The sequence below is a fragment of the Zophobas morio genome, unplaced genomic scaffold (genome assembly GCF_036711695.1).
Source record: "Zophobas morio isolate AGI-343-1 ecotype UQ-CSIRO unplaced genomic scaffold, CSIRO_AGI_Zmor_V1 ptg000002l, whole genome shotgun sequence".
NCBI classification, from domain to species: domain Eukaryota; kingdom Metazoa; phylum Arthropoda; class Insecta; order Coleoptera; family Tenebrionidae; genus Zophobas; species Zophobas morio.
Window position 1 is genome coordinate 25,840,295 of NW_026972107.1, and position 15,040 is coordinate 25,855,334.

General features: G+C 35.1%; 4 protein-coding genes across 7 annotated transcripts in view; 3 read left to right on the forward strand and 1 right to left on the reverse strand.

Moving 5' to 3' along the window:
- The window catches only part of LOC135131859 (uncharacterized), a 31,759-nt gene extending 27,552 nt beyond the window's left edge, over positions 1 to 4,207 (forward strand). The window contains exons 3-4 of the mRNA XM_064059709.1: positions 3,963 to 4,069; positions 4,126 to 4,207. Of these exons, the coding sequence (XP_063915779.1) occupies positions 3,963 to 4,069; positions 4,126 to 4,207 (189 nt within the window). The remainder of the gene's footprint in view (positions 1 to 3,962; positions 4,070 to 4,125) is intronic.
- LOC135131796 (E3 ubiquitin-protein ligase RBBP6-like) lies at positions 174 to 3,808 on the forward strand. Its single transcript, XM_064059649.1, has one exon. It carries the CDS (start codon positions 249 to 251, stop codon positions 3,531 to 3,533), a length of 3,285 nt encoding a protein of 1,094 aa, XP_063915719.1. The 5' UTR covers positions 174 to 248; the 3' UTR covers positions 3,534 to 3,808.
- On the reverse strand, positions 4,196 to 6,142 carry LOC135131827 (mitochondrial 2-oxodicarboxylate carrier). Its single transcript, XM_064059680.1, has 6 exons — positions 5,957 to 6,142; positions 5,692 to 5,903; positions 5,572 to 5,634; positions 5,250 to 5,522; positions 4,718 to 4,899; positions 4,196 to 4,660 (listed from the first exon to the last, which is right to left on the reverse strand). The coding sequence occupies exons 1-6, from the start codon at positions 6,018 to 6,020 to the stop codon at positions 4,543 to 4,545; spliced, it is 912 nt and encodes a 303-aa protein (XP_063915750.1). The 5' UTR covers positions 6,021 to 6,142; the 3' UTR covers positions 4,196 to 4,542.
- A 196-nt stretch (positions 6,143 to 6,338) lies between these two features.
- LOC135131713 (pecanex-like protein 1) overlaps positions 6,339 to 15,040 on the forward strand; it is a 36,843-nt gene continuing 28,141 nt past the window's right edge. For 2 of the 4 annotated variants that reach the window (XM_064059578.1, XM_064059585.1), the window contains exons 1-4: positions 6,339 to 6,795; positions 6,848 to 7,005; positions 7,060 to 7,250; positions 13,904 to 14,902. In XM_064059578.1, coding sequence (XP_063915648.1) covers positions 6,625 to 6,795; positions 6,848 to 7,005; positions 7,060 to 7,250; positions 13,904 to 14,902 — 1,519 coding nt within the window. In that variant the 5' untranslated portion in view covers positions 6,339 to 6,624. The remainder of the gene's footprint in view (positions 6,796 to 6,847; positions 7,006 to 7,059; positions 7,251 to 13,903; positions 14,903 to 15,040) is intronic. The other 2 variants (XM_064059570.1, XM_064059563.1) reach the window with 2 other exon arrangements.

The window sequence follows — 15,040 nt, forward strand, 5'->3', positions numbered from 1 at the left end:
GCAGATTTGACAGCGCAGTATAAATGCTCATTGATGCATGCAGGTCCCATTCAATCAAGTAACAATTTATGTAATAACAGAGACTTTCGCGAAAAACGCAACAATACAACGAGCAATAATGTCAAAGAGAAAAAAAATCCCTTTCTCTATAATAAATCGATTGTGACAAGTGAAATTGTCTTAGAGCAGAAGTGTTAGTACGATTTATGCATTTCAGTGGCTAACATCCGTCACAAGAGCATGGCACAATGCTAATAAATCAGCTAATCTGTTGTGTACTGTTCTCCGCAGTGACTGTATATAGTGATTCTAGTGATAATCGCGATAAACGGACTATAGGCAGCTGGTTAGTGAATATAGGGGATGTTTTTGGCTACGATGTGCACAAAAGGCCTGCACTGGTGCGCTCCCCAGTGACCTTATTGGCAGGGGCAATTCCTGCTGTAGCTCCTGCTGTAGTGGCCTCTCCGGTAGAAGCCATCGGACCGGTTTTGGCTCAGCAGCGAAAGTTGCCTGGACCGGCGCCTCCACCAGCTGCACCTGCACCTGCTCCGGCTCCGGCTCCGGCTCCGGCTCCGGCTCCAGCTCCAGCTCCAGCTCCAGCTCCTGCTCCGGCACCAGCTGCTGCCCCCGCTGCTGCCCCTCAGTTACTAACAGAAGCCATCAGAAAAACGTTTAGCGTTAATTTCAATTGGGGCAAAAATGTGCAAACTTTACCACCTCCGGGTAAAGCAGCACCAGTTTTAGTGCCCATAGCTTTTCCAGCTCCAGCTCCTGCTCCCGCACCTGCTCCTGCTCCTGCTCCTGCTCCTGCTCCAGCTCCGGCTCCAGCCCCGGCTCCCGCTCCACGACCGCCGCCGCCACCACCAAGACCAGCTGCACCTCCAGCTCGTCCGGGAGCGCCGCCGAAGCCTCCTATGAAGGTGCAACTCTACAAGGATTATGACTACGAAAATGAGAAGATAACGGTGACGAATCCACAGAAGCCGCAAAGCGAAGACGATAAGGATTACCCTAAATTAGATCAACCTCAGAAGGTCCAAATTGAATTTCCGGATTATTCGGCAACGGACTACGGGTCTGAGAAACGGGAGGTTAATTATGATTATCTTCATTCCAAGGAAAAGTTTAAAGAAGGGTTTAAAAACTTTTGGGAAAGTTCACCGTATACTCATGAACACGGCTACAAGTTCTTAGCTCCGGAAGAACCGGAAAAAGAAAACTTTCAGCAGGATGTACCCAAAGAGTCGAAATATGAGGAGTACAGTTTAAAACCTAAACACCACAACAGTGTTCGAAGTTTGGAAAGTCCTAAAACATACATTTACTCTCATGGCTTAAATATTGATGAATTACCTCAAGGGATGATGGATGTTCATGGAGCACTGAATGACGACTTAACGCCACTGAACAGTGAATTGCAGAAACATATTTTAGATTACTATAGAAGAAAATTTGCCTCCGATGCTGCTAGTAAACAAGAAAAGGTTAATAGGTACACCACCACTGACAATATTCAACCCGATTTTATTGCACCAGACAAACATGGTCTTAATTTGCAACGACTAAACAAAATAATCCAAAGAGGAAAAGATAACTATTACAAATTTGAAAATTTAAGAAACCCTGTTGTGAGATCCGGAGAATACGACGAAGTTCCCAGCCGACTCGGGAATGTGAGAAACAGGTACCAAGAGTCTGAAAATTTGAAGAATTTGGAACAACAAGAACAAGTTGACAAAAGTCCAGTAGTCTATGAAAATCTTAAAAAACCACTACCCAAAGATGTTGAACAGATACCCAAAGTTCAAAATAAGAAGAATCGAAATTCAGAAAAAGAAGATCATGATAAAGAAAAAACACCTGATATAAACTTCGACGAATTAGATTTACACCCCGAAAAGGAAATCGAAAATATAGATTTTTCATCTCCAACGAAAACGCCGAATATAGAAACTTCTAAAGAAGAAAGACAGGACTATTTTAAAGAACTTGAGAAAGCTATCGACGACGAAATAGGAGCACGCCTGCAAAAAAATAATGAAAAGTACGAGAACATCAAAGACGATTTATTACACAAGCCAAATAACAAAGATACCGATGAAAAATTGAAATCTGTAAATAAACCAACCCCTATAAAAATTGAAGATGTTGAAGAAACAGAAAATTTTGATTATGAAATGTTACCACATTTAAGAGGAGATGATAAGCAAACTGATGACATAAAAGAAGAAACGTCGGAAAAGGCTGATACAAAAAGCGACGAACCTGAAAAGTCAGATAGTAAATCTGAACCGAATATTGACGAACACGATAAACAGTTCGAAAATATCAAACAAGAATTCACAGACCGCCATAAACAATTTTCGGAGCAATTGCCCCAACAAGAACAAGCTTCGAACAAAGATTTGCTATCATTCCAGGATGTTGATGGAACTCTGTATGAAGAAACTGCACCCTATCATCAGACAGAGTACGAAAATCCAGACAAAGAAGCCGAGGACGAAGCGCCAACTTACGATTTTGAAGGAGCAAAAAAAGAACTGGAACAACAAGTGAACAGCCAACATTTTTCTGGATACCAAAATGACGATAACGATAAATTTAAAATCTACTTTGACTATGATGTCGGCACTGAACAAAAACTGCCCTTCTACACGGGCGATATCGAGGGTTACGTAAAGCACGAATTCGAAAACGACAAGAAAAACTTGAAACAGAAAACCGAAGATAATCTGGAAAATTATTATAAAAGTTTAGAAGAAGGCAATAACGAAGAAGAAGAAGAAAGTGACAACAGAGAATACGACCCTGAGCGCGAAGTAGAAGAAGATGAAGATGCTAATATAGAACATGGTGAAGTGCAAGAAGAAGCCGAACCAAGAAGACAGAAAGAAGATGCCAAACCTGAAAAAAAGGAAACAACAAAAGTATCCGCCAAGAAACAGCCGGTTACGTTCAAAGTTATCCCTTTTGCTGAGAAAACAGAATCACAAGCGGCGCCAGATTTCCTATCAAATATAAATCATGCGAATGCGTTTTTAAGCGTCCCGAACTATTTTGGTGAGCATAAACATGCGAATTCTGGATTCGATCAAAATTTTGAAAAAAACTTTCCTGTGAAGGAAATTCAGGCGGCTTCGAAAAACACGGAAGTTATCCAACCTCTTCATTCGGGAATAATTTCCGTGGGAGCTTTACAAGAACTGCATAAGAGTAACAAGCCTTTAACTATTCCTTTCGATTTTGACTACAGCGCGTCTGAAGTGAAGGAGAGGAAAACCAAAATTGTTATTGATAACGAACCAGCTGCAAGTGAGTACACTGGTTATGAAAATTATTATATTCCTGAAAAGTATACAGAAGAATATACTTATACAGTTCCAGAGCCGACGCCAATTGATTACGCCAAATTAGAGGCAAAGGATTTTGTAGATGACGATAAACTTTCGAAAAACGCTAAAGTTTTTAGTAAAGTATCTGGGAGGAAACATGCTAGTTTGACCATCAACGGAGAATCTTATCCACTCTAGAGATAATTAGCAAAAATTAGTTTAATTTATTGTCGGTTAGACCAAATATTGTTAGTAGATTTTAGACAATGGAAACGTTGAAAGAGTTTTGTAATCGTTCCTTATATTTTGATATCGTTGCACTGTTTTATAAAAAATTACGTAAATGTTAAAAATAGATAAATATATTGAAAAAATAAGTTAATATTTGTAAGTTACGACACATTATTGCGCTTAAATTTCTTATGCTTGTTAACTATTTGTATAATGTTGGTTGTAATAAAGTTTAAAAAACATGCAATTTTTTAATATAATGTGTACCATCTCATAATGTCTGCTTAAATACAAACGAATTTAAGTCGTCCTTTGTTATAGCCAGGTGTTAACGAACTTTACTTTCCTACGATACTGGCAAAATCTATTACAATGGAAACTATCGTTTATTTCCAGGCAAAAAAATCAAGATCAATTGGAATACAAGTCACTGCCGATGCAAAAACTGCCCACACCGTTACCGAGACTGGAAAAGAACTTGATAGAAAGGAGTACCAAAAAAAGTGAGTGTATTCGTGAACGTATTGTTATGCATTACTCTTTAATTTTAATTTTCTAGCCTTTCAGAAATTTGCGACAAGCTCAAAAAGGAGTTGTGGACGTTACACAGCCACATTGAAAAACAAAACTTAAAATTATAAAATAGTCTTTTATTAGAGTGTGAAATGCATAAACATAAACCCACATAGATTAACTTATTTTTTATACAAAAACAATAGCACTAACGTACACCATAACAACACCACATGTATCAAAAATCAACAATCCCTGAAAATTATTTCTTCACGTTTATATTTAAGCAACCTGCTTAAAACTTATTACTTAACATACGTCATACCTACGAATTTAGGTACTCAGACTAGTTTAAATTAAACATTGGATTTGTACTTATATATCTAATAAAAGTACGAAAATATATAAAATTCTTTTGTATATGTAAAGCTATTCTTTAAAAGACTTTTCTGGTCCTTGGTTCCTAGTTGAACCTTCTGGTTAAATATGTGTGCATATAATCGTAAACTACCAACATAATGGCTCCACCTGGACCTAAACGTAAAACTTTGGGCAGAAGTCCTTTGTACAGAGCTCTAAATCTATGAAAAGATATCTATCAGTTAAACTTCTGATTATTATTTAAAGAAGATACCTACCCCTCCTCTTTATATACAATGGCTACTGAACCCAAAGTAGTGCGATATTTGATTTGGCCGGAAATGGGTTGAGGTCCTTGAATTCTTGACTTTGCAACGTCAAATGGAATATTAATACAGGATGCCAGTGTGCCAGAAACAAATCCAATTCCTACTTTCCGGAAAAATTCTTGTATAGGATCCTAAAATAAAAATGTCCTTTATTCCATTCTTTGTATAATAATTGCGCACATAGTAATAATAAAACAATGACAGGATTTCGACGACGTTTTCGATCAAAAATAGAAATGCCTAGTCAGGTCCATGCCTAATTCAATTTAGCTCCGCTGCGCTTCAAGCGAAGCGAAATGTCAGTGGAGTTGGCCATGGTCAGGTCTAAAATGATAGCGCCATCTATTGGCTTATTTTCCCTTCTTCATTATCTGACGACTTGTGCATTATGGTGATTGTGTTAATAATACAAATATGTAATTAATTACATGCCATGTGACATGAAAAGATAAGATAATGAATGATAAATTGATGGATTTACCTCAAATTCTGGCAGATACCCTTTGACTGAATGATAAAACCCAAAATAGATCATATTAAAAACACCATTTCTTGCAATTGTGGCTGTAACGCCCTTATTTAGCCCACGCAGTCCTAATCCATCAGCCCGTACAATCTCTTTGGTAACAACCCATGTGCTGGGCAATTCTTTCCCCACAGCCCTATTTGCTTGTAAAGTAACTTTAACAACTTCAAATGGGTTTACCAGGACAGCTTCAGTTATTCCCGCGCCTAAACCAGCCAAGGAAAATGTCTGCAAACACACCATCATCAAAGCATTTCACAACCCTTTCAAATTTTACCAGAGGTGTAGGTGTTGGTGATCCGAACAAAAAAAGTTGCTTATATTGTTCAAATGTGAAGAACTAAAACAGAAATGGTGTTATTTAGTTTAGTGGGGTGCGCCTGGGGATCCGTGGTACTTTAACAGCTCGCTTAGGGGTTTCTGCTAAGATTGGGGGTAGAATTCCTTTCCAAAAGGAAGTCAAGCCTTCATACTTGTACATTTTCCGAAAGCAGTCAAAAATTCCGGAATAGTACTTCGGGTCATTTTTAGTAAGGATTTTTCCGCTCTGGATTTGCAGTCTGGTTTTAACTAAGTCCAAGGGATGCATTATGCAAACTTCAACAAAGCCTGTGCAAATAGTCGAAGCGTGTATGGGTGAATTTGGCATAGTTTTGGGTTACCTGCTGAACCTCCCGAACCAATTTGGATGGCAGCTTCTTTTAAAATTTTTCGGGCGTCGGACATGGTTTGATGTTTGTTAAAAAGTGGAAAAGTTAACACAGAGAGTAGCGGCAGAAAAGATAAGATAAAGAGGTTTGTTCTACAGTCTGAGTGAAATGACAATGCTAAATATTGCCGCGTGAGCTTATTTTAGCCATCTCACTCAACCCGAAAGCGTAAACAAAACAACCAAATAAAAGAAATTAAGAAATCAGCTGATCATCCTATTGGAGGTTTTCCCAAAAATTTGACACATTTTTGGCAGTTTGTCAATTGTCGTCCATTCGAAGTAACGGGAATTCGCGCCGGTGACATGGGGAAATTGAGGTTAACTTTGACGTAACGGCAAAAAAAATCTGACAGACTGTTTCTTTTGATAAAATTCACGAACATCGGTGATGATAACGAAAAAGTAGCAAACTTCCGGAACTAGTACGATGATGAGTAATGACGAAGACATATCCAGTGCAAAGTCCTTTACTTAGTAATTCTTGTGAAATCTTATCGGTGTTATTTGGAGAGAAACAAAAGTCAGCTGAAACGTCAAGATGGAGTGCAGAAAGTCTGTCATCGATTTAACCCGTTTGTAAACATGTAAGCAACTTCTTAGAAATGCTCTAATTTTACTATGATAGAAGAACAGCAAATGGGCTCGCAAACATTGGAAATCTTGAGACAAGGTGTTTGGGCTTCTTTAACGGGGGGTTGGTTTTTTGACCCCCATCAAGATGTGTTTTGTAACACTTTCCATCTTTACATCTGGCTTTTCTTGCTGTGTTTACCTTTCACAATATACGTGGTAAGTTACATTAAACTCACGCTTTTCCTTGTAATTGGGTCGCTGTTTCTAGTATTTTCCCCCGACTCGGTACATGTGGTATTTCTATTGTTTGTCGGTGACAGTCGTCTTAGCAGTGATCAAACTTGTAAATTATGGCTTACACCACATGTATGACACATCGGAATGTATACATGAAGAATCTGAAGAGAATTGGCAAGAAGTCAAAAGGTAGATTTTCAGTATGTTTTAAATTTCTATAACATTTTTTAATTTAACTTTTAGGGAAGAAGAAGGCATCGAGTTGCAAGTTCTTTCAACAAAACACCCAGAAATTAACCCACCACCTGGCATTCATGGATCTTTTATATCATACACGGAGGGTTGTTTACCAAGTACAGATGCTGAAAGTTTGGCATCAACTGAATTTCAGCAACCCGAAAATGTAAAGGATACCAAACCTAGTAGCACTATAGGTGAGAAATTAGTTTTTTTTTTCCAACCAGTTTTGTCCTAAATCGTTACTAACAATAATTTTCTACAGAAATGAGTTTTTTAAGAATAATTTTTTTAGCAAAAGTTTATTCACCAAATTGTATTTTATGCTATATTTGAGGTGTTTCAATTCCTGATTTTTTATTTGGCATTATCTAAAGTGAAAGGAAATCACGGCATTTTTAATGCAGTTAAGACCATAAAAATCCTAAATTATGAGTAATGGTACATTACTGTTGATAAAGTATTACAAATTAATTTAAGTTTACCAAAATGCAGTTCTGGAGTTTTTCTTTAAACGACACTTCCGTTTCTGTCATTATCAGTTTTATTATTATTGCGTAATTTGACGCCAGAATTTTTTGCTTATTGAATCCAACGAGCTTTGTTGTAGATTTAATTGCTTTTTTATACAAAGGAGTAAAATTAAAATGTTCTCGTCCGTGCGCTCAGTTTTTATATTTCTCATCAAATCCACTATTTTATGTCATACTACATCCTGGAATTCGGAATCATCGGAGCGAAGGCGATCGATTCTGAATACTTTTTAATTAATAAAAAAATTGAAGCCGCAGTTATCGTTGTGGGATCAAATAACTGTATTATGTTGGCACATTCCAATTATTGGAATAATCAGAACGTTAAAAAAATATTAAAATGGAGCTCATTTATCTTAAGAAAATTTATGTATTTTTTGTTTGACAAGCAAACCACAAACAAAATATTTTGTAAGATTAATCCGCTGGTTGGATAATAATGAGGTTAGATAATGATTGTTTTAGCAGATTTTTGATGGTTTATTTTTTATCAGTTTTTACATAATGCCTTTAGAAAAAAATAATAAATAATACAATTTTGTCGCATAATTCTTACATAATTTTTTTGACCAGGGAAGTATGTTATGATTGGTATAATTTGAGCAATGTGTAATTTTATGTTATTGTGGTGGTTTATATATCATAGAACATGAAAGTTTGGGTATGTTTTTCCTTGTCATCTTGTTGGTCAGTTTTTAGACAGATATCTTTTTATGAATTTTAGGTGTACCACAAGATTGTTGTGGTGATTTGTTTCAGATGCGAATGACGTAAATAATTTCACAGACTTTGTAATTTTAAATTTGTAAACATGAGTATTATTTTGCGTATTGTCAGATATTTCACTTAAATATGTGTGACATGTAAATCTTGCATAGTGAAAATATCATCATCTAATCTTTATACATATTATTTATAGTATATAATAAAATCGTCGATTGTCTAAAGTTCAAGAATTATTATAATTAATAAATTAGTCATTTTATTACAAATTAGGACTATAATGCAATTTCTTATTAAGTCGAAAATCTTCCTTATTAACAAAAAATATATTGCAAAACAGTTACATAAAATTTGATTTTTAGAAGTGTTTATTATCATCGTAAAATGCAACTAGCCGTGCCAAATGTTATAGAATAGCACAACTAATTATAACATTTTGAATCTAGATCTAAAATAAGTTTTTATAGGTTGGAGTGGGTTGGTAGTATAAATTTATTGTTGCAAGCCTGTACAAAAAATAGTAACAACGTCTTCATCTGTTTTTACGCAGGTTATCAGAAGCGGTAGATGTTTCGAGATGGTGAATCAACGTTGTGTCATCGTTTGTATTTGTTCAATTTTTTCAAACGTGGCAATAAATCCAGTCTTTAGTGATGATACTACTTTAATTTGAGTTTATGGAATACAAAAACAATTATTGAATAAGCATATTTTCAAAAAAATAATGTTTCATTGGAATTTTTTAAACTTCCTAATTGTGCATTTTCTCAATAAATAAATAAATAAATAAATAAAATCATCAAAATTGTGTAAATTTGCACAATGCTGTTTTACTTATGGTTAATAATTGATTTTTACTCTTAATTATAGTTGTACATACTCACAAAAAAACCGTTGACATTGAGTTATTGACTTCAGAATTTTAATTAAAATTGTGTGTTGATCTTTTTCATAAAGTTGATGACGTCATAGAGTAAATTTTGAGTTGTGCTTCTGCAATATTTTTTTTTTGCTTGCATAAGATGTCTAAGTGCATACTTATTGAGTGTGTCTGATATGATTTTTTAATTTCCCTAAAATTTCTACAAAATCTTTGATTAGTGTTACATTCTACACACATAAGTAATATAATTTCCTTATCAAGAAGTTGATGACGTTACTTCAAAATAATAAGTAATTTTTTTTGTGAAAATTACGTTCAGAGATATATACCATATTAGTTGTGATTCAGAGACGACGGAAGTTAGATGTTAATAGCTTCATAGAGTTTTAGTAACAGATGTATTGTTTACGTTATAAAAGTATTAAATAAACAGTTCTCAAATTTTAAGTGGATGCATTTGTACTGTAGTATACGGACGCTTTGTATGTTTATTGTTGGAACATAACAGTTTCCTTCGGTGGTTTGAAGTATCGTAGAAATTTATTAAAAGCAACACAAAACTATATTTCTATTACAATTTATTATAAAAATAGCGGTCTGTATTAATTGCTTTTAAATCATATTAAAAACAGTATTTCACATAAACTACTTTTTTCATGTTTTTATTTTCAAACATGTAACTGCATTATTCTGTGACAGTGAAGATTTGAAATGAAAGGTAAAACTTTTGAAAACGGAATTTTAATGGATTTTGATTTTTTCTTGAGAAAGTTCGAATTATTTTCTTTCTTTCTGTTCTTTGTTCCCAGTACCAGTAACAATTGTTGTAACGTTAAGTAAATTATTTTAGCAGCACTTTTTATTCTATCTAGTAAGTCGTCATAGAACAATCCTTTGGTATTTTTTTGCGCATTGATTCTAAAATTGGCTGTCTTTTGTGTTTATTGCAGAAGAGTGTTAAAGTTAAAAAAAAAAGGTTAAAAAAACCAGTCATCATAAATTAATTAACGAGTATATGGCAACATAAGACATGTGTTATGTGCAAAGCCCAACAATTATGTTGAGAAGTTTAAATGTTGGAAGCTACCTACTGAGTCAGCTTGGACAGCAGCCGAAATTGACTGGAAGTGTGTTACATGGAATTTTTATTTGCTTCTTTCGGTCGTGATATTTTTCTTAAGCTTTAACACCAATTAACTACAAAAATTCGGTACGTGTTCGACAATTTCTTACCTTTGATTTCTTGCGGCTAATTAAAATGGAGAAAGTTTTCTATTCTGCACGCGTGGATTCTTGAAGTGACAATACAACTGCGAGTGTATGTAATGCTGTAAAAGGATCGAAACAGTCCAGAAAATCAAATAAAACTGGTGCTGCTCAGTCGTGTTTTTTGCAACATTTTAAGACAGAAGTAAATTTTTACAAGGTGTCGTCATTCTCACTTTTTTAATTTTAAAAGTTTCAATACGTCTCGTTTCTTTTGTAACATACTATGCATTTATGTGTTTATGTATTTATGACTGTACCAGATTTTTTGGAAAAGTTCGTGTTAATAGAGTCGACTAATAGATTATTTTCGAATAAAGTTAGTACAGGTAGGTCGCCTTTGACAAAATTCATATTGTGAAAGGGAATTTTTAATTAGTTGATCTAATACTCGTAGTTTAGGTATTACAGACTGAACACTCTCTTACTAAATTTTTAATACTACTGCAACTACTACTACTACTAATTTCGTTAAAAAGTTGTGTTAAAAATCAATTTACGTTTTGTGTTAAGGGTGCCCAGTAGCAGACCGAAAAATGTGCTAAATAGATTTTCATTTTACGGGCGTAATTTCAACTTTGAAAAAAATATCGACATTTCAATTGATAGATTATGTCTAAATCTCTGGGGAAGATAATATTTTTTAAAATAAGTGATTGTTTAGTGTTTAATTAATTGTTCATTCTTCGAAGGAAATTGCATTTTTAGACGAGGAGAGAGTTTTTTTCGCTTCAACTTTTATATCAGTGCAAAGAAAACATTGAGCTCTATGAGGAAGACTCGGTCATTTTTGTTTAAAATTTATATTTAACAAAATATTTGCTTTTTAAAAAAATACTAAATAATGAAAATAAAGTGAAACTAGGCAGCCCTATTTACAAAGTTTTCCGTTTCAATAAATGGCTGAGTTTTACACAGCAGGTACTTTAGGTCATAAAACTCATAAATACTCTTAGCTGACCAACATTATTGAAACTCTTTTACAAGTCGACTTCTTTCATTGCTGACATAATTTGATTTAAAAGTATGCAAATTTTTATAATTTTATATATTCTACTAAAATATTTTCTTTGAAAAAATTATTCAAATATTTTTTATTAATCTGTCATTTTATATATTAATCAATACACAAAACTGACAAGATTTAGATTCTCATCACTTCACTAACCACTCATTTACCTGAACAATCATATTTATTTAAATTTAATTTTTTGATACTCTTTTCCGCACCACCTATGAGGTAGAGTATTATAGGCACGTTTTTTACGTGATATCTCCAGTAAACCTATTCCAATATTACTATTTATTCCTGTGTGTGTTTATACTAAAAGGGTAAAAGATTTATATGAACTACATATGACGCGAATGCAAATAAAAAAATTTAATTGTACAATTTTTTCTTTACAATTTGTCTAATGGGTTGACTTGTTTAATAACGAGAATCTACTCTCTCCGGAAGTAAGGCATATAAATATAAATTTTCTAGGGCTCTATCATATTATTTCCCAAAAATTTATCATCTCGTAGAATTAAGCATTATTTAAATTGGACATTTTATATATTTCTACGATAGCGTTTTTGTTTATTAAGCCGTCTGGCGATGCCGCTAAAAATGTACAAACCTCATTGTCTTATTGCCAGTTTGGTGTTACTGCAAAATGCTTCAGTTGCTCTTGCTTCATTTTCTATGCAAAGATTTTGGGAGAGTACATGCTGAACTAGATTTGCAGGGATGTAAAATGTTTTTCACAGTACAGTAGGATTAGCCCTTTTACCTACTGGTTCTCTCATTTTGCAAATTTTACCAAAATAACGTTCGGTTAGTCTAAAGGATTTTTCTGCGCACCATTCTGGATTATTGACATCAACGTTTGAAAGTTTTTTGAGAAATACTTTTTGCGCTGTGACATATCAGGTATTTCAACTGTCTCGTTAGATACGTCGTCGCCCGAGAACTTGTATGATCCACAGACCGGAGCGCGCTCAGGCCAATGTCGACTCTATAAGCCTCCAGAAATTCTGCGGGAAATAGTTATTATTTAGATGCTTTTGTTTACACACGTCTCACATGTTTCACTCGATTTTAACACTATTTTTTTGTTTAACTAAGAATGAGTACTTTCATTGCGTTTGATACTAACGTCCTAAATTAGCAATACTAGTGGAACAGTAATCATGCATTAGATTTTTTTGGGAAAGTACAGTTATTTTTGTGTTTTAGCAGCAATGTGTTCTATTTTCTATTAATTTTTACATATTTTTAGTCACAATTTTGGTAGTTATTTTTTACCGGTGGAGATAGAAATGTCTTTCCAAGAAGCGCTCGGATGAAGAGACTTTCCTATGATGCAGCTGACCCCCAAAATAAAATACCGTATGATAACTGTAATTGAACAATTGCAAAATAAATCCTTGTTAGAATTTTCATTGAAATAGAAGTTCTCAAACGTCTGAATAAGTAACATGTTTTACTATTTCTTTCTCATGATTTGTCAATCTGTAAATGCCATGTAAGTGTGGGATCCATTGTTACCCTTTAAAATTGGAAATGCTGGAAATCGAATCCGGGGCCTTTGAAATGCAAAGCGAATGCTGTATCACTGAGCCATTGCCCAGGTTTCACATGTTTCGTATTATGTATTTAAAGAACAGTTTTACTATTGGAAATATTAAACAATAAAAAAAGTACATATAATGATGGTCTGTCTGTCTGTCATCTGTGTCGATTTTTACTAGATCTCCGAAACCACGTGGCGAATTGTCGTCAAATTTTATATGTATTTTAGGGATGTCGTGCAGATGGTAAAACACCAACCAAAATTCCTCTAATTATCCCCATCAATAATTTGATAACATCCGCTCATTATATTCTGTAGTTAAGATTATCTATATTTTATGAATAATATACTCACTGCACTAGTGATTTATAAATATTTCATGATTTTTATCGCAGTAATTTTACAAAAACTTTTTGTGCAATATTTTTCACTTGCTTTATGTACTCGATATCTTGTTTCAATGTCAAGTTGAATAAACGACTGATTTCGGACTTGTGCCCTGCGCCGTTTTGTTCGAATCCTAAACTTACTGACTATTTTTTCTACTGTAACTTTTATTACCTATATTTTTTTACTCATAGGGGTTATCATAAAATAAATAAAATTTTTCCAAAACAAATTTTATAATTTTTGAAAAAACTGGATTAGTTCGATTTTATTTAAGGAGCGAGAGAAGTTCTGTCTAAATAACCTTAGACCAATTTTTTAAATTATCAATAAACTGGATCAGCCTCAAAAGCGTTATTAATGAATAATGAAGTAACAGATTTTCTTTGATATATTACTGGATACGGATTTTAGAATTCTACTACCTCGTATTATGATGTTTTGGGTCTTCTAATCCGCGCTATTTTTTGAAAAATCTATACATCCTTTGTAATTTACAGACTTAAAGGCAGAAGTCCATCGCAAGAACTCCTCCGAAAGCAGCGAAGGCGCCGCAGCTCCCGTCTTAGAAATAGTAACCTACCAACCCGACGTGCCTGATAGGAAAACGAAAAAGGCGGACCGTCGTTCGAAACACCAGCGTTCGAAAACCGACGGCTTCGTCTGTGTGACCGTCAAAGATGACACCAAACAAAACCGCTCTAGTTTCCGTAAACTGTACCAACAGAGCAGCGCCGACTCTACGGACGGCAACTTATTGGCACAACAGCGTCCGTCTCTACAGAGTGTCGATAGCGAACAAGGGTCTTCAAACACTCGAAGACACTCCAACTTCACCAACAGCAGTCTGAATTTCATACCGTCAAGTGTCCAAGCTGAGATCAAACCGACGGGTTCTCTAGAACTGGGATACATAGACAAAAATCCAAACCAGTCGCTCACGTCGGAGGCCTTCTACTTCAAGAACAACAGAAGTGGAGTAAGGAGGATTAGAAGTACTGCTCTGGAGACGTGCTGTCCGGCTCCATCTTTGACGGTGCATCCGAACAGTTTGGAGGTTATAGGTTGCAAATGTGCGCGAAATCCTTTGCCTCCGCCTAGCTCTAGTTTAGTGAGGAACCAGCACTTGAATCTGTGTACGTACTACGGTTCAGAAATTGTTTATCCAATAGCAGAACAGTCCGACGAGCACCAGACTTCTCACGGTCCGGATACGGACGTGGACTCTTCAGCACACATTTCCGACTCGGATTTTGAGGAGAACCAAGGAAGCAATTCGCCTCTGTTCTACATAACTGTGAAAACGATGACTCGAAACGTGCCTTACGACAAATCCCATCCCAAAATTGAAGAAAAGTGTGGTGAAGAAAGGACAAGCGCGACGTCGAAAGACGCCCTCCTAGATAATGATAATTCGAATTCGAGTGCCACGCCCGAAATGCACGACGCAAGGACTGACTGTTACGGGACGGATAACGAATGCAGTGATAAAAAATTAAGTGAGTGTTCGAATTTATCTTGTAGTAATACGAGCGTCGAATGCGACGAACGGAGTCCGAAAATACCAAATTGTCCATTTTCGGTGAGAAAGTTATGTCACGTGTTGGGCGATGATTTTAAAGTTTTTCGAGATCAAG